At 41.9% G+C, this 19920-nt stretch overlaps 2 protein-coding genes across 5 annotated transcripts in view; one reads left to right on the top strand and one right to left on the bottom strand.

The window, feature by feature from the left end:
- The window catches only part of LOC135938820 (uncharacterized), a 46307-nt gene extending 26814 nt beyond the window's left edge, over positions 1-19493 (bottom strand). For 2 of the 4 annotated variants that reach the window (XM_065482761.1, XM_065482762.1), the window contains exons 1-2: positions 19304-19493; positions 3512-3570 (exon numbers count right to left, since the gene is read on the bottom strand). The gene's annotated coding sequence lies outside the window, so the exon portion shown is untranslated. The remainder of the gene's footprint in view (positions 1-3511; positions 3571-19303) is intronic. The other 2 variants (XM_065482759.1, XM_065482760.1) reach the window with 2 other exon arrangements.
- LOC135940827 (uncharacterized) lies at positions 13715-14771 on the top strand. Its single transcript, XM_065485897.1, has 4 exons — positions 13715-13894; positions 13953-14286; positions 14342-14551; positions 14609-14771. The coding sequence occupies exons 1-4, from the start codon at positions 13733-13735 to the stop codon at positions 14659-14661; spliced, it is 759 nt and encodes a 252-aa protein (XP_065341969.1). The 5' UTR covers positions 13715-13732; the 3' UTR covers positions 14662-14771.
- Positions 19494-19920: the final 427 nt, after the last annotated feature.

Below are 19920 nucleotides of genomic sequence, written 5' to 3' on the forward strand. Positions count from 1 at the left end.
GCCCGAAAACAATGCCATGGAAAGTTGCGAACAGGTGCGTTCGCCATATTTGGGGGAAAAGTGAGCAGACTCGCATCTCGTCTCGATGCATCGCTCTTGGATGCGAGCAGAGAGGTCACAGGGCTTCATTAGCAACTGCGTTAAATTAATGGAGGAGCATTAATTTTGGTCGTGCAGGCATTTCTTATGGCCAAGACAACTTTCGGACTGATTATGAGTCATATCCATGCAGCTGGCAAACGCTCACAGTCGATTTGAGGTCACAAGTCGGATTTGTTTGCTAATAAAGTTTGCTGACTCCTTTAAATTTCTCCTAAAGAGCCAAGCCCCAAATCCAACCTTTGTTCTCTACATGAATGTGCAAAATCTATTTATTGCTCTTTTGGTAAATGAAAGTTAAAAACGTGTAAGTTTTGCAATAAAAAATGGAAATATTTCATTAAATAAAAAATTATTATTATTGATAACTCAACGTCGATGATTTAATACTTATAACTTTCTATATAATTCGATCAGATTATTTTAATGCTATTAAATTTTTGGTATCTTCGCTTTTAGTTTTTAATAAATATGATCATTTCACCCCATGTTTAAAATGCACTCATCATTTCTTCGGGACAATATCATATTGAGTAGCAATTGTTACTGATTAAATCCCTTAAAACTTCTCCAAATCATTACATTAATCTAAAAATGCGTGTCAGCTGCTTGAGCTTGTTCCTCGCCCAAAGAAGGCATTCCAACGAGCCGCAGCATCCTCGATTCAATTGTGCGCTGAAAATTGCATTCACATAATGCGCATCTCCCCTGAAACAGTTTGTCAGCAGTAGACAGTGACGAAACTCGAATGTGTCGACGCGAGAGATGCTTGCTTGCTTATTGTTGCAAAGAGAAATGCGTCTAGCTGCTGCTGGACGGCTTGACCTGGTTACTCGCACAGCCATGTGGTTCCCACACTTGCCAGTGTAATGTCTCTTATTATCACATGCCGCGGCTCAACTCGCTGCGCCTGCTCTATACACCGGCGGCCAAACAGCAGAGTACATAATTATTAAGTATCCTACCGCAATGACTGCTCGGTTGCTCCACCAGTGAAATTTTATCTGCTCGTGAGCGCCGTTTAATAGGAAAAGCAGCAGATTATTGTTATATGGCTGCTTCGATCGAGCCACTTTACGACTGGAAAGGGGAAGTTTCCGCCGCGTTCATGGAAATGAGTAAGCGCCGTTCTCCCGCGTTAGAAAGGGAGTCGGACACAGCGATGGGTGCTCCAGATTCGGCGCAAAACAGACCCTTTGTCGCTGGCCATTTTCCCGCCGCAAAAAGCAATATATGCATTCATATTTTCTCGCGTCGGCGGCTTTTGCATTAAAAAAATAATTGTGCGAGGGAATTCAAGCGCAAAGCGACAATATTACACAGCAGCCGCCGGATGGATTTCGCCGCTGGGCACTCGAGCGAGGATATTTGTACTATTTCATAATAGTGCAGAAAGAATATGAAATTAGTGAGTGTGTTCGCATGCATGGCGGCATGTTTCATTGTAATCGCAAAAACCAGAAAGAGATCGAAACCACAAGCTGCCCGCACGTGTAAACTTTTTGAGGCAATTATTGCCCAGCATGCGCCTCGCAAATAAAAAGCTTCAAATATATAATGGCCCCAAATATTGAACAAAAAAGCACAACGAAAATCCAGTGGAAGGTTTGGGAACCTTGACTGTCGGGCGACTTTTTGCTGCCGCCGACTGGTGTGTTGAGCTCGCTTGATTTCTCTGTTAAAAATTCTTGAATCTAGTGATCGTGATTTAATCTTAATTAGGCTACCCCTTTTTGGATGTAAAAAAACAAAATCGGAGATTTTTTAGCGTCTAATTTATCAATAATTTTTCTCGTATATTAAATACCGACTTGCTTACACAGTTATTATGTAACTCATGTTTATGCTTTCTTGTATAGTCTCACATAACAAACTACCAGAACAAATTTTCTCATAAAAATATAATGTTCACGTAGAAAAATGTTCTTAAAATGAGATTCCTAAAAAAGCTATATTTCTATATAATGCAAAATATTCCTCAATTGATCACCTCTCCAACTCATCGATAAGAGCATGAAATACGACCTTTATGGAGCAATATTTCAATGCGGCTGCAAACGGCCAAAATTTACGAGACAATCTTCCTTTCCTTTTGCGGTGTCTGCATGCTCCTGAGAAAAGCAGCTTTTTGAGCGTGACCGCGTAACTCTCTGCGCGCTGAATGCAAATCGCATTTCGCTCCTTTTGTGCAATAACGAGCTAATTATATTTGGCAACACTTTCAGCGTCTCTTTTGTGCTGGCTGCGCCTTTGTGTGTGCGTCCGCTAAGAGCTGCGCTGCTTCTTCCTCTGCGGCTGCTCTTCTTATTTATACGGACCGAATCTCATCCCAGTGCGCGCAAATTGACACTCGCGCCAAAATAATTTTACTCAGCACCCGCCCAAATAGACATTCGCCGAGTGCGACGGTCAGGGTTGTGAAAGACTTTTGTTCGTAAAATTATTATGCTGTTAAATTATCCGTCTGCTTGATTTCCTGCATTTAATTTACATAAATGTGATAAGTGCTGTGTGGCTGCGTAACACTATTCAAAACGGGTAGTATTAATTGTGATTTGGTGTTATTTCTCAGTAAGATCGTTTCAGGAAACCCGGTGGTATTTGATAAAATATGCAGCTGTCTAATGCAAAGGAAATACACTTTTATTTGAATTAAAAAGACTGACTGTTTTGCACATCCCTGCTGCAGTTATCTGAAGCTCCGATGCTTTAATTGGCGCAGAAGCCATCGGAGCAAATGAAATGTTATAATCGATCGGGCTCGGCGAGCAGAAGAAAGAGAATTCTCCAACACAATAACGGCGGCTAGAAAAGGCAACAGCAAGCAGCACATCTGCCGCCGATGAGAAAATCTCAGGACCGCTAATTAAATGGCCTGAAAAACTAGCTTTAATTGGCAGCTGTGGTGATTAATATCTGCGCGAATTCCATGGCTATCAAAGGTCGAGGCTAGAGCAGCTGTAAATCAAGGATGCGTGCAATTCTTTTGGCGAGTAATATTTATTTCTTGCAGTTGATTGTTAAGGCAATTTTAATCGAGCCGTGCAGATTTTATTACTTGAAATAGAAAGAGACTGCGTCACTGTTCCACTTCAAAATGTTTAGCTTTTGTGGAAAACTTCTCGTCCAACACCCATTTTAATTAATTTTCACTTTGAAATTAAAAGCAACTACCTCGGTGTAAAGTGAACTTTTATTTTTGGATATATCTTCAACCAGTAGTCGAAACTAGCTGAACACCATGCAACAACTAATGATTTTGTTGAAAAATCGTGTGCTTTTTTTATATCTTTCGAAAGGATCGGAAAACAAATTCATGGCCTCCCTTTTGAACTAAATATTCAGGAGGCCATCAGGTCAAGCCACACCATTGATGGGTGAATGTATAATCACTTCGGTCTTTGGTACTCACCTCGCTGAAACTTCAAAGGATCACAAGCAGGGCGAAGAACGCTTCATATGTTGCCTAATCTGGAACAAAAGCAAGCAAAACATGAGTCCAAGCGGAAATCGTAACAGCAAGCGAGGCCGCTTGACAATTTTTGCATTTCACTGCCGAAATAGAAGCTGCCGGCTTTGCGACAAAGCTGCTGCACGAGAGGCAAAAGGTCTACCGCAGACTTCAAAAGAGGTGCCTTTGTCGCAGAATGTTTGCTCAGTCAGCAAGCACTATGTAGTTGTTGCATTCGTGTGTCTCGTCGTCATTATTGTTATGATAATCAGCGAGCGGATTGAGGCAAATCCTTTGAGCACATGTGTGAGTGTGCCGGTGCTGGCCCAAACACCACAAAGCGTGCACTCTGAACGAAAGGCGCTGTACTGTTATTCCTACACAGCGCAGGATATCGCACAGAAAATGTGCCGTCGTCACCACGCGGGAACGAATGTTTTTAATGATGGATCCGTTAATATTTGCATACCCGGCGTCCGCCAAATTATAAAAACGGTAAAAAGAGGTGCGAAGAGAGCACCTGTTTGTGTTGGACATTTCGCAATGGCTGCAGAGAATGAACAGAGTACTTTGCGGGGTTGTATACTTTTTACACTTATCTTTTCATCATTCTCTCAGGCCTGTCCCATTTACTTAAAATATGCAAACATTTTACTGCAAAACCAGAATTCTCCGAATAAGTACCGTAATTAAAAATTCTATCAACCCTCTGGAATTAATACAAACAAATTTAGAGTTATTGCTGCGGTAAAAATTTGTTTGAAAGGTAAAGTACGACGTTGATGTGCCCTGCAGAACTTAAATAGCCACTGTAAATGTGTGAAAACGTAGGATTTGATTATTTCTTCTAAAATTTTCACTCCTAGCAATCCAGCCTTGTCAACTACTCTGCGCAGAGTGGAGTCTTAATGTTATTTTCTCCTTAAAAATTCCAACTGCTAATCCCCTATGCAATTAGAATTTTTCGTTTTCTAATCATTCGAATTTACTGATAGTTGAAGTTACTTAGTAAGTTAAAGAGCTTCCTAATTCTAAAAGTTTTGAGAAGGAGTGCTTTTTAAAAGCGTCTAATAATAGAAAACTGTTTGGCAGAAATAGCCTAAAATTCCCAACCCGAGGGCTTTTACGCTGAATTTATTTCGCTGGAACAATGGATGCTGATGCTCTGTCCACACAATGCACGTGTTTCGGCATTGTGTTTTAATTTAGAAACAATAAAACACGCTCTACACGCACAATGAAGTGGATGCCGCGCTGCTGGTAAAACACGATCGAGGTGTTCCTTTTGTGCACCATTCACGCTGTTTTTCTTTTTCTCTTTCTCAACCGCTTATCTTCCCATCGCAATCGGACAATGGTGCATTCAAATTAGCACACCTCGCACCATAGTGTTCTCTTTATTACCGGACTGCTCTTGTTCTGCTGGCAAGCGACAAACATGATAAAATAAAACACTGACTAGATTAATCTAAAAAGGGAAATGCCTCTTTCCACTAACTCTTTTTCACAAGTAAAAAGAGAAGAATTTTTGATCTTACTGTTTTGTGTTTGTGCCGTCGATTTTGTTGATCGTTACTTCCGTTGTTTGTTTCCAATCAAATCATGATGCACGAACCAACTAATTATCGGAAATTTGACAACACCTCACGATCAATGCCAATAATAAACAAGGCGTCAACCTTGAGTCGCTTCATTAATAAATTCCTGGCAAATTAAAAAGGTGAGGAGTAAACAGCGGAAAAAAGACAGGAACTGCATAATCACTGGTCCCGTAAGGCGCGAGTTATGCGTGCATTGCGGGCTCAGATAAGGCTGTATAAAGTTGCCAGCAGCGACGCTCGGCGTTTACGAGAGAAGGTGCAGCGCGCATATAGTGTCATAAAAGCAATGAAGCATGTCAGGTGTACTCGCGATTTACGCGCGATGACACATAAAGCAGCAGCGAACACGACAGCTCAACCCGCTCATTTCCCTTTCCATCATCATCAACATCCAGATGCACATACACAACAACACGAGACGCACCGCGAACAAAGTATTTCATTTCGCTGTTGTAAAGTTGTGCAGTGCAGCAACCGGCTCTGCTCTTGTTTCCGAGTCGGACGAGAGAATAATTGGCCGCTCCGCGAATCGATGCTCCAGATAAATACGACACACACTCGTCGGTGCGTGCTCTAATTATGTGAAACCAAAACGGCGCCGAGTGAAATTTCGATCCGATCGGACTTATAACTCGGAGCTTCCTGTCTAACAATACGAATGTGCGCGCATCTCCTGTGAGAAAGTGAGCTGGCGAGTGATTCATGTTTCAGCTTTTACCGCGTGATATGCAAATATTTGTGAGTATGAAGAAGAGGCTGACCCCGGTGACTCCAATTACAACCTGACTCGAGATGACGGAATACTTGTACTCTTCTTAACCTCTCCGGCTTGGAAAGTGAAATTTCGCTCGCTGTCTGTTGAATAAATATGAACAAGAAAATGATACACACGCGCAGCTGCAGGTTGATTTGACAGTGAAATTTTTCGTGTGTAATTGTCTAAACGCCGCTTTTGTTTTAGCCATGAGCGATGGTGCAGAGTGAAATCAAAAGTTTGTTTTTATGGACGCGCGCGAGCCGACGAATGGCCAGCGAGAGAGAAGCTTTTTATTGATTCGTGCGTGATTCCAGCAACATCTACGAGGCGTTGCGCTCCTACAGTCCGCAATTTATCACCGCATAACAAAAATTTTAAATGTTGCAATTATCAGAGAGACGGTCCTCCAGTGAAAGTTTGCAAAGCTTTATTATTCTTTTGGTCATCAGTTTCACGTCAAATTTGTGACTCATTATCTTTCCTCGTGATTGATGATTGATAGGCAGAATACTAAAAAAAATCTGAAGGGGAAAGTATTTTTTTCCAAGCAACGTCAGTTTATGTAAAAGTTTATTTTTAATAAGTGAACGCAGGAGTAATTGATCCATATTCTATGGAAATTTAAGTGTTTTCACGCCACTTTCCTCTCACTGCTCAATCATACAATTGATCGAGATCAGCCGTCAATATGGTGAGAGTAACAATATTGCATGACGGCCGCAGTAAAATTCGCGTGCGTTTTAGATCGTCTTCGCAAGTAGGATGAGGAAACGCAGCTCATTACGCTCTATTAACTGCCATCACTCCTGACCGCTCAGCACGCTTTTCATTACGCTGCACATCCTCCTGCCGAGCCGAGCCGTAATTAATACAATGCCAGATTTGAGGTGCGTGCGAATTAATTTGTGCCGAACGAGGCGAACAAAGAGAACGACGTTGCGGGCGTAAGGTATGCAACCTTGGTGCCGCCGCGGGATGATCTTCAAGGTCCATCTTGGCGGCGTTCTCATATTTAATGAGTCGATGATTTCACAAAGGAGCTACATAATAGAGTAATTTATCACCAGGGGCGAGAATCGGCGATCATCGCATTTAATTACAAAATCGTTGCGCCCGCGAATATAATTGCCGTGATACGGTCGTCTCGGTGTGGAATTTTTAGCATCGCCTTTCATCCCGTGCGCTGCTGCGCGGTGTCAAATGGTCAAGGATTCCGCTCTTTTCGCGCACTGTGTGTTTATTATAATGCGGATTGGCTCGAGGTGCTCCTTTAAACCCGGATTTTCGCACACACATAGACACGGCGGAGCAAGAGATGCTCTCCACTGGCAATTTGTTTTATGGAACCTGTGCTGGTGGGCTGCGTGTCGTGCGCAAATTAATAAGTTGGTTTCACTCTGCTCTCATGTTTGAGCACAATTTTCGGGCCCAGGACCGCATGTTTACCCAATACTAAATGATGTCTTGGGGGTTGATTGTCAACTAATTAATTAGTATTAGTCAACAGTTGATAGAAATGCATTTTTTCCATTTTTTGCGGTTTTAGTTGCTTAATAATTAATTAGAATGTTGCGTGCGTGTGTTGCAGTCAAAACACTAAATTCTGGGGGTATTGTTTGCCCGGCGGTGTGAATTTCTCACACATTTCTGTCCAAATTTCTGACCTTCAGACTGCATCTGTGTTTATTTCGTCAGCACGCGTCCGCCAAATTGGAAGGCATTAAACAAACATAAAAATATTACTGCTCCGACTCCATTTATTCCTCGAAAACCAAGTCGATTTTTATGTTACGTATGATATCTGTTACGAGCTTGATTTTTATGGGCATTATATTCCCCTCCATACTGCAAGCTGAAGACCTTGCTGCCTGCCTTATTTCTAGATGAATTTCTGTGCTAGAAATGGAATGTACACTTGGAGATGAAAATGCAAAGCTATATTCAAGCGACTTCTCTGCTCCTCATTGTAATACTGCAGCGGAGCAAAAGTAGGCCTGGCACACGTTAATGTAAATACAACTCACTGTATACGGCAATATGCTGCATTACGCTCTGTGCACTCGTTACTTTTTGAATGCTGAATGAAACAGCTCGTGGTTTACACCATATGCTTGCACAGGCGGTTGTTGGATTTTAATCGTGCATTCACCAGCACGTCAGCGGGGGTTACTTCTTATTTATTGTGACAACTGACTGTTCGTGAGTTTTAATAATGCAATTCATTTTCTGCACGCACCTATATAATGATTTTTATATTATTTTAGTCGGTAGAAACATTTTGATACCGTTAAAGATGAAGCGGCTCCATAGATTTCAAAAATAATAGTTGTCGATATGACCCAGTTTAATCAGAGCGATTAATTGAATAGCTCCCATTCCTACACCATTTTAACGTCTGGACTGGAATTATAATGAACATTTGTTTGAAATAAGTACTCGAAGGCACGCAGAAATGGCATCACGTCCTAATTAAAGGGGAATTCTCTCTCCTCAGATTTCCGCGTTCTCCCTTTCTTCGTCCTTGCAAATAATACACATATATATTCCACCAGCCGGCAAGACAAACGAAATAATTCACGGTGCTGCTTGCATGGAGCAAATAATGTGAATAAGTGCCTCTCGTCATGAAAGAAACTGGAGCACACCGATGCAAGGCATCTTTCACTCATACAAGTTGACATACACTGCTCCGACGGGTTGGCTGACTGACTCAGCGCGGCGTGCAAAACGGATCGCAATTATTGGCGTCAACTCGACGTCATCACGCACTCCTCTCCGAAAGTACGGCGCGAATCGATTTTCACATGAGAGAGGCAGCTCGTCTCTCGGCGTGTGTGTTTTCCCATTATTCCCTTCGCACACACCACTCTCGGCCGGAAACGCAATCAACCTGGTGATCCATATTTTTCTGTAATATTACATGTACTAACGCAACTGCCTTGAACGTTCAATTGAAAAAGGAAACATGATGGCAGTGGTGCTGTAAACATTGCCAGCTGAGTTGCGATTTGGATTTTAATGAAGACTGCATTAGGATTAATGATGCGATGGCCACGCACTCTCGCAGAACTTTTGCGTGGGAATTGAGTTGGAGGAAAGGAAGCAGTGTGAGCGTCCATTCAGTCACTAACTACGCGTAGAAATTTTATATTACCTGCGTTGGTGGAAATGATATTTTTTCAAATCATTCCATTCACTAAGAAAATTTTGGCTCTTAAAGATAACCAAAGAATCTATAAGGTGCCATATGTTCTCAAATTATTTTAAAAGTTTTAAGTAATTTGAAATAAAAAACATTTTTTCATATTTTTAACTGAGCGAATCATATTTATATTGAAAGTAAGGTAGAACTCGTCCACATTGGAAAAATAAAATATTGATCATTTGGCAATCGAATTAAAGGAGCGGAAAGTGGTAAAAAATCAAAAGTTTTTTCTCAGCCGTTGAGCCGATACTTTTCGAGATAGGAATAGTGACAGTAATGTTCTGGTAAACGAGGCGAAAAATCGGCCAGCAATCATTTTCTCAAGCAGTTTCTCTGGAGATCTCGCGATAAGTGAAAGACCTTAATTCCTGCGCAACTTCCAATTTGGCCTATCAAAACCCCATCAAACTCAGCAGCAAGCAAGGTGAAACGAGCAAAAGGAAAAACGTTTTATCTCTTCAGCAGCCAAAGAAGTGCCTAATAAAATAATCGGTTTGTCCCAATTGGGTGCGCGCGGCCAAATTGCCAAGCTCGCCTCTCTATCTCCCTCTCTCTCTCCCTCTCAAGTGCCCGGTTTGCTCATTTGATTCTCGTAAAATCGCTCGCCGGTAAAATTAGAAAGTGATAAACACCTGATACTCGCAAGTGTGCATTCCGCTCGCATATTGTATGCAACGCGAGAGCGGTATATATTATTATAATTTTTATTGTTCCACTTTTTTAAATGCATCCACGCGAGCCAGCATGTTTTCTAGGAGCAACGAACGCCGATCGTTATGTATATTTCACAGCGCTGCACTCTCCTGCTGCGGTTGCCAAATATTTAATGGAGGCAAAATTTATTCAGCAGGTGTTGCTGCACGCTACTTGGCTGACTGGTGTGATCCGCGTGTGTAATTACAGGTCGCATGCGTGCCGATTGAAAATCAGATCAGCCCCGGGCTCATTTCTTTCATTCCGTCGGAACGCGAGCAGAATTTCGGGAAGGAGGGAATTCGCACGCCTCGGAATCCATTTTGGCGCGCTTGTTTTCCTCGGGCATGCCTGGCAATCGGATTCGCTGTTGATTTCCAAATAGGTCTCATACCAGACAATTCTCTCTCTATATATAATAGGCTATTATTTCGCTTGTCTGTTCTTTCTACTCACGTCTAGCTAAGCCCGCAGTTTAAATGAAGCCTTCTAACTGGCCCAGATAAACATGCTCTCAACAGCTTGTTTGTGCTGTATCCCATTTTATATAAATGCCCTTTTACGTAAGCTTGTTGAGCACAAATATTAATTTAAAAGCACAAATAATATTATTGTAATTTATTATATTTCCAAATAACAGCTTATATATTATTAACTTTGATTTCTTTTATTGCGCTTGATATATACGAAAAAATATGATCAATATTTAGAGTATTTTTATAAAGTGCAAGTTTCCTTGTATTTTATTTTAAAATTTATCAAATTTTGTTAACAATTTGGTGTTGAGTTTAATTTAAGCACTCTCACTGGATAGTTGTATAAATTTTATTGTAAAACACCTGTCTGCAATTAAGCATACATAATACCCTTTACCAGTCAGCAGATAAACCTGTGTGAGCAACAATAATTCAAAGCTTAACTTGCTGTTAGCAAAAATCTGAATAATGTTGTAAACGCACCGAAAACAAACCACCTCCTTGCAATTTATGTTTCAATTTATACCTGCCATCTTACAATCCTTAAAAATAAAGAAAAATTTCTGCAATCCAAATTTAGTATTTTATAGGGTATTGTTTGTTTTTGATCCAAGGTGAAGAATTTTTGCTGACACGTATCAAACCCCCATGGCACGTGATTTTCAGAAAATGTTAATAAAAAGGCCACATGTCTCTTTCCTTGACATTATTTGCAAATTTCGTGAATGTGTGTTAGTCGTGTTTCGCCCGTCCAAGCGAAAAGAAGTTCAATGTAACAATAATTTCGCGGACCGGTCATTACATGCGTGCCGCAAGTAATAACACGCGGGCCGGTTCACTTTCCAAAAATCAACTTTCGATCGCTCGCCTGCCGGCACATTGAAACTCATACGTATCCTTGCAGACAAGTTTTATTGCAATAAAATATGCAAATTATAGTTGCAGTCGGGTGGAAACGTTTTGACCGTCGGAGCAAAAGCGACGACTCGTGCTGTGGGGCATCCATTTCTCGTCCGACGGTAGGTGAACCGTGTAAAAAGTGATCAGGGCGAATGGTTTTGTGCACAGATGCATGCAGAGACAAATTGCGCTAGCATCCGACAAAGTTCCATTGCGCGCATCCAACATGACAAGTCTTGCTCGCTGCTTCTCGAATTTTTGCCAGCTGTCGATTCGAATTAACCTGCGGCCGCGGCTTGAACATGAACTTTGGCCAGCGGCCACAATTTTCGATCTGGGTTGACACAGAAGTTGTTGTTGAAATTCAATCGGCGTGCGAGAAATCTCTAATTGGCTCAGAATCAACGTTTCTGACTGCACATAATTAAGGGCAGCTCGGTAATAAAGCTTTGAAATGACTCTTTTTATAATTAGAGCTTATACGACCGCTCGTCTGGTTAATTTCTTCTTCTTTTTACTTGCGGGTTCCCTTTAGTGATTATATTGTCGGTCGATCCATTTTAGTTACGTCCACTGAGATCGCTAACGGGGACAAAGTAATCAACACACCAATAAAACTGATTCATTCTCTTTTACAATTTTCCGATTAAAGTTCATTCATTTCAAAATGATTAAATGACGAGAAGGACATTTGGGAAAGGTCAACGCGCGCCAATGCAAACAAACAACAAAATAGTTTAGTTTGGCGGATTTGGCGTGACTGGAGAGGCCGCACGGCGTCTATTCCTCCAGACCAGACACACGCAGTTCCTTTTGAACAAACAATTAGGAGAGGCAGGCGTGCGAGGCTGCATCTCAACTAGAAGATGATGCTGCACGCGCGATGGTCACAATTGTCTCAGCAGCGACGAGTGTCTTGTTTCTCCGGGAGGATGTGAAGCAGTGACCTGCTTTCTCGAGCATCTTCCTTCCTTTTTTGTTGCATTAGTATATTCGCTGGAAGTTGAAATGCTAACTACCCGAGTGAGTGCGATATTGGCGGAACCCAAGACGGTCCACGCGTTGTATTTTTCTGCCATGCAGGTGATTTACTGCGCGATATCAATTCACGCACTTGTGAGCACCAGAGAGCTGAGTGCCGACCGCGCACTCTTTCTCAATTGTCGGTTGCTCGGCCGGGATTGTTATTGATACTTTGGGCGATGAATACAATCAGAGAAGGAAGTCTCTCGATCTGCCTCGCGTATCACGTGTTCGCCTCTATCTGATAAAAGGAGCGTTCCGAGGAACTCTAATAGCACCCTTCCTGAACACAAACTTTGTAATTAAGTTTGGTTCGCTTGGAATGGGATATTAGAAATTGTTTAGATTCGGTTAATGCATTATTTATATGAAACAGAGACGAATAAAAAATTTGAATCTTATTAATAATTATATGGCTCTTATTTGGCTGGAGGATTTTTATCGTTTTTAGGACAAATGCATCAGCTCACAATTGTCTGTGTTGAGCTACCACTCCTTAGTATTTTTAACGAAACATAGAGTTATTCAAATTAAAAAATAAATTTTCATCTGAACGGTTCATAAACAGCGGAAACAGTCCAATTTTCATCTCCATTGAGTTAAAAAAACACCTAACTCCAATACAATTGTGCTTTTGCGTGTGCAAGATTGAATTTTTATTCCTGGAAATTTGATTTCACGAAATATGCTCAGTGAGGCACGTCCAGTTTTGCAATATCAACACGAACAAACCAGTACTGATTGATTGAGATCCGACAGGCGATAGTCAAAACATTTATCATCGCGAAGCTTTCACAATGTGTGTGCTATGCTGGTCTTCCAAAAGGAAAAAAATGCTCTCGTAGAAGGGCAGCAACCTGCTGGCTCAGGATTTCAAAATTCACGCAGCCATTGCCGCCGGCGATACATCGATTTTAACCCGGCCATTTTCTTAATGGAGAGACCGCGCAGCAGACCAACAAATTGTGTTTTTATCAAAATACCAATCAGCAATTGAATTGCAACAACAGCAGCAGTGGTGAAAAGTATCTTAAAGGTAATAAACTCATACACAAAAGTACGTTCTCGTGGCCGTGATTGATTGATTGCTCGTTCTCGACTTGAGTATATTGCATGTTCATACACACAATAAAAGAGCAAAAGGCAGCTAGCTCCTCGCGATGCGCGGGGCGATCACGATCAATGGAAAAAGCTGCTGCTGCCTAATGAAGAAAGTAAAAAGATCATTAACATTCGCTTGCGAGTTTGCGTGTTGCAGGCGCATTCACGGTTAATGAAGTTTACTACGCTACTGTTTACTTAATGAGGCGTGCGTCTTTTTATCATTCATGCAGTTTCCGTGCCATTTCTCCTTGTTGAAAATTTTACAAAAGTTAACGCTATAGTTGAAAATCCCATTTCCGTGCGTTGAAGCCAACCTTGTTAGTAGCTAAAACAGTTTCATCATTTTCCCCGCAAAATACGACGTCATTTCAAGTCCGGTCTGCTTCGGAAAAATTGACAGGAAAACAGAGCAGAACGCTTCCAATGCACATTGAAATTGGAGGTGAATTTTCAACCGTGACACAATTCCAGCATTTTCTATTCGATTTCGAATGCATACCATTCGCAAAAATGCTCTTTAGACCAAGAGTTAAAATTTTCATCGCTTTGCTTATTTTTTTGAATGCTCAACAACCGTGCAGCGCAGTAAGTATCTTGAATTTTCAAAGCTGAGTACAACAGCAAAGTTGTTCATGATTTCCAGCAAGATGGAGAAACTGATTATGCATCACAAACCGAAGCAACAGCTGACGCACCTGCAGAAGAAGCACCAGTAGATGATGCTGCTTCATCAACCGATACAGCCCTTGCAGATGGAGGCGATTCAACCTCAGGAGACGATGCTCCAGCAGCAGAAGAACCCGCCACAACTGACGAAGGTGCCCCTGCAGAAGAGAGTGGAGGAAATACCGATCCACCCGGAAATTTGCTTGGTGCAGTTGGTCCTGGAGATACTGGCACCACTCCGCCACCAAGCAGTAGTACTAAGCCCAGCTCAAAACCTAATAACAATCGCAGACCGCAAGATTTCGCTAAAAGTAAGAGGTCTCTTGTCTGTATGTGCTTAACAATTAAATTTTTTCACTTTACTAGAATTTTGGAAAGGATCTAAGAAACTGGGGAAATTGACATCAACGAAGAAACCCAAAGCAAATAAGGCGGCGACAACAAAGCGACCAGCAAGGAAAATTCAAGTACCAGCTGGAATTGGTGGCATTCCCAATGTCAGAATCAGATTCAGTAATCGCAAGACAAACAAAAGGCAGAATAATAATGGACAGAAATATGTTGTGATATCTGCCAGTAATGATTTCAGTTTTACATATTTTTGCCAGTTTATATTTGATGAATATTTTATAGGATCCCAGAATGGCACCAGAACCACCACTTCTACAAGTAGTAAACCCAAGTGATGTTTGGCTGTTTTGCATAAAACAAGATCGTGGGATGAGAAGAATTCTTTAGTAAGAATGTATCAATCGGGGATTTTTTCCATGATTAAAATTAAAATAGAATCGGCACCTTTAAAGGGCTTTTCTTTATCCTTTTCGCCACATTTCATGCGAGAAATTCAGCATTGGAGCTGGCGTAATTACAGGCCGAGTGCGAGGATAATATCAGGGCAGAGTCATCTCTTAATGGACCGGCAGCCAGCATCCACACATTACAACCGCAGAGAGCGAACTCTCGGAAACGGTACTCACTCTCGGTTCTCATAGCGATGCAATAACGACTTTTTGATATATATTGCCATGGTACATAAAATTCCAGAGCAACTCCCAGCCACTCTCTTAACTAAATTGCAGTATGACACAGACACATTATTCGCCTTGTGCTCAAGCTGCCAGGCGAAATTTTTCAATTCTCACGCTTAAAAATCGCACCTTGAAATCGGCGAAAATGCATTTTTGCTCGGTGCCTCTCACGCTTGTGCGCTGGAATTTCAGAACACGCATTTCGCAGTGAAGGCCAGCCAATCCATATATGATATAAAGGATCGTGTCCGCAACATAAAAAAAAAATAAAGCACGCGTGTGTTGGCTGTTGGCTAGAGTCAGTGAAAGTAAAATTTGTTTAGAATCGCTGCGAGCAGAGATAAGACAACTAACTCGCTCACAGACGAGAGCTGCTGAGAGAATGCGAGAAGAGAAGGTGAACAACCTTTTTGTTTTTGTGCTAGCCTGCGGTGCTGTGTGTCAGGAAAATCCTTTGCCGTTTTCTCCAGGCAAAAACTTGACGTTTAGTGAGTGACTGCTGGACTTGATGAGAATGCGATTAAAAGTAATGCAAACAAATTAATATCAATATTAATGACGTTTGACACGCATATGATATGATCTGGAATACTAATATTATTCTTTGGCGTTGAATGGAACTGCAGTCGCTCATTCGGAAAACCAAAAAACACTTTTCTTACTTTGTCATTTAAAAATTTATTTCGTAATTATAAACAATTTTAAATTTTTAGTAATCAACTAAGGGAAACTCAACAAATAGCCTATGTAAGTCAATCCTTAAACTGTTGCTCGAATTCCACAGTTTTTGTGTTCCGTCTCTGCTTTATGATGGGTATAAAAACATCATTTACGTCTGCGAACAAAGCCGAGCGTTGAAATCTCCTCTCTTCATTCAACGTGTCCGAATCAACCGCATAACTTAGCTGGATTATCTGCCTTTTATTGCCGGCCAGCCTGCATCTGAGAGCTGCTAATAAAATATACCAGCGTCTTTCAGCCCGCGACGGGACAGCAGTGCGTACATTTTCATCTCAAACGAACGGTGTATCAAATTTAAATGTCCGCGTCATCCACACCTGTTTTGAATTCCTCCTCTCTGCAGAGCTGTATAACCTTGGTGTCCTCTCTCCGCGTGTGTATATTTATTATCTCCGACTCCGTTTTTGTCGCAGGTGGGATCGCCTTGTCGTAGGTTGCAGCGCAAGAAAACAGATTGCCGGCAAACATAACAACATACTCATCCACTCAAGGGCCAACAATTCGGTGTAATTAAGATAAACCAACCCGCGCGTTTGCTTTCGGGGCTTAGACAAATAATATAATGAAATCGTGCTCGCTCGTTACGTGAGAGAAGGCGGCAGGAAGCAGGCGTTGATTCCTTCTCATTCCTTGGGCCCCACAGGAAAATGCTCTGAAGAAAAGTCACTCAGTTGTTTTTTGTTGAAAGGGGTTCGGACAAAAGAGCGGTGTATCCTATAATAAATACGTACATATCCGCCCCCAGCCAAGTTTTTTTCGGCGGGTCCTGGACGATGAAAGGCCAGTTCTAACATTATTTTCCTCTGGCAGCAGAGTTAGAGGCGCGTCGCATGCGTGTTTTGATTAATGCCGGTCATCATTTCGTCGGTAGAAAAGCTTGGGGCTCATTTTCCAAAGTGATGTCGCACATCAGCGTTTTATGGTTTCATATTTGACACTCCCATCCACACGACTCGTAAAATTTTACTTCAATTTTTAATCTTACAATTTGATTTGAGCTAACTGTTTCAACTTTGAGCTAGGATTAGCATTCCAGTTTGCTCTTAGAGTCAGGACGTTTTTCTGCGAAGAAGATAAGTGTTTGCAAATTCCGTACTGGCGCCTTGATCGGTGTTTGGATATAATGGCAGAGGGAATTCCGTTCCATCGAGAAAAAGGCGGCTTGCCTTTGAGTCCGAAATAACCTTGCTCTAAAGTATATCGTCAAAGTGAAGAGATATAGCTCTCTAAGACTTTAGTCAAAGTCTTTACAGGTGGTCCCTCATCAGCAGCAACAGCTCGTGCTCACCCCAAGCGCATCGCAGCGGGGTTTTGATATCGAAAAAGTACAGGAGCGGCCACGATTAACTCAGCTCCGTAACGCATCGAATTGCTTTTTGAATGCGTCTTTTTATCCAGAGTAGAGCCCTTTCTATGATTCCCTTACGCATTCATCAATCACGAAGGTATTAATAACGCGTGATCTTATCAGCAGCCTGATGTGCGTGTATAATTAATGGCCGCCGCCTCGAATTGGAGGGCAAATAAAATTAATAAACAATCAAAACGAAAGCATCTAAAGCCGGCCGTGTGAAAAGGGCTTGGCACCTATAAGCTCCGTTGGAATGTAGTATGAATGTATTATGCACCTGTGCTGTGCTTGCGCGTATTTTCTTCTCACTCACTTGCGAGTTACGGCAAGTGCACAACGGCGTGGTTTTTTAATTAGCGAATAAATAGCCTCACGTCCAGTTGGGGAAAAATGTAAATCTCTCGCTACAGCACTTTTTGCCTATTACTCTGTGTGTATGCTTATGCAACGATCGGCCATGCACGGAGAGTTGCTTTGTGCTCTCGATTAGTGCAGCCAGCTGTCATTTCGAAACAGGTTGTTTCTCTCACTTTTAAATTATGCACGATCGCTCCAGCACAATTAGCCGAGATAGACTGTTTTAAATTCAGTTTAAAAATCAAAATTTTTTGGCCTTCACGAATTGGCAGTTAAAGTTCTCCGAAAAAAATGTTTTTGTTTCAATTCAACATTTCCTGTCGCACATAAAGAACCGTTAGTAGCATTTTAAGAAGGGGAGTGCAAATTTACGTGTCCTTGCTCGATTCCCTGTTTATTTAAGACCCTGCCTATTTATCAAATGCCAGTGCTGAAAGAGGAGCCAAGAGAAAGGAAGCCATATAAAATAGAGCTGCCGGCTGTCTGAGTACCCTTCAGCCCTGAATGAACACTGAATAATCCGTTTGGAAGCTGCAGAGGAAACTCCCGCGAAGCGGCGCGCATGGACGAGAAAACGATTGTTTGCGCCAAGTTTCCATTCATTCATCAATATGTAAACAAAGACGTTTGACCTCTCTCTGCCGTACAGCCATATTAGCATGCCGACACCACCATTTAAACGACGTTGTGCATGCGAAGGCTCAATGATCATTACTCATCCGCCCTTCAAAGTTATTCCCCTTTGGCGCAGCATAATATTGAAAGTGAAAACAAACATTGACAATCACGGCAACTTCCCTTCGGCGAGCTGCATTTTCACACAAAGCTCTTCAGCTGGATACTTTTGTACAATGCAAAAACCTCAACCCAGTTGAAAAGGCCGGCAGTGCAAAATAAATAAATTAGCTGTTGCAAAACGCCCTTAGTTAGTGAAGCTATTCAAACAACCTATTGTCTGCCGCGCTGCATTTTAAAATTTTTCGCTTTTCTTTGCGTCTAAATTAAAATTTATTCGCTCGTTGACACATTTTCACGGAGAATTTTCTCAAACAAAAATATTTGAATGGTTAATACATTCCTCTGGAATAATTCACTGAATAAGGAGAGGAAACTATGGTTCGTTTCAGGTGCCGCGCGCAGGAGACGTTCGTCACAACAGCTGGTGCAATGAACCAAAAATATAAAAAAGCGTGAAAGAGAAAAGCCGTTGGAGGGCTTCTTTTCCTGACGAGTGCGGCTGGCTGCATATTATCAATTTTGAACAAGCGGTGTCACTCTATAGCTACTCCCGCTGATGCGATCCGCTAACGAACTTAATTATCTCCGCAGCCGCATTCTCATTTGCATAATGGCTCATTAGAGGTGTGACATTGCTTCATCGGCATAAACACTGAATCGTTTTGTGTTGTAAAAGCTGCAGACCGCTGCTTTGAAGTCCAGGTTTTGCTGACAAGGTTGCCTCAAAGGAATGTTGAAATGTGCCGACAGCTTTTTATCAAAAACGAATGTTTTTGCTTCTGTCAAAATTCACACGAATGTGCAGAAAGCTAGCTACATCCAGTTATTTTGGTTGCTGGGACTTTTTTAAGTCAAACAATGAGAATTTGAATGTTGATCTCTACTTTTTTTTATCTCAATTGCTCTTTTCTTTTAGTTTTAATTTGAAAAATTGTTTAATATTATGATTTGGAAGAAATGACTTTCTCGTCTGCCAAATTAAAAAAAAAAATATTATTATCTAAACGCTTGTACAGTGCTATCCTGCAAGAAAGAGCAGCGTGATGTAGCAGCTGCTGTACACAACTTCAAAACACCACCTGAGAGAACGAGAGTAGCGGAAATAACACTTACCAGCATTCGATCCCTATAGTCCGTGTCAGCTTCCAGAGGTTTCCAGGGGAAAAGGTGTGCGTGGTTCCCGCGAGTCTCACTGGGAATGAAGTAGTGTCACCTGTCCAAACACAAACAACACAAACAGGCCGGAACACGTCGTACGTGCACACTGCTCAGAGGCGAGCTCTTGAATAAAAAGAGCGCGCCGCAGGTTCATTCTCTGGCTGGCGGTACCTTCTCCAGGTGGAGAAGAAACTGCAGGTACACCTGCGCACGCGGCTTCTGCGCAGCCGATAGAGCCGCTAATGAAAGTTACGTGCCTCCGGTCTGTGTCGTGGTGCTGCCGTTGCATCTTTTTTCTCTCATTTCCATCCAATTTCGAGTCTGGATCAACGTTTTTGCCCTCGCATGCAGCACACCACGTTTTATTATTTACGGAATGCAGCCACCATCGACGACCTGAAGAGGCTCTTTTTTGTTTTATATACTGTCTATGCTGCCGCGAGTCTTTTCCGACAAAGCCGGCCGGCTCCTCTTCCATCCAAAGTTCTTTCAAGTAGACCCTCGGGTAAATTACTCTTCTAGGAAGCAAGGTGTCATGCATTTTTAAAGAATGCTTTGACTTTTGATCACAC

This window comes from Cloeon dipterum, chromosome 3, assembly GCF_949628265.1.
Source record: "Cloeon dipterum chromosome 3, ieCloDipt1.1, whole genome shotgun sequence".
In the NCBI taxonomy this organism is placed as follows: domain Eukaryota; kingdom Metazoa; phylum Arthropoda; class Insecta; order Ephemeroptera; family Baetidae; genus Cloeon; species Cloeon dipterum.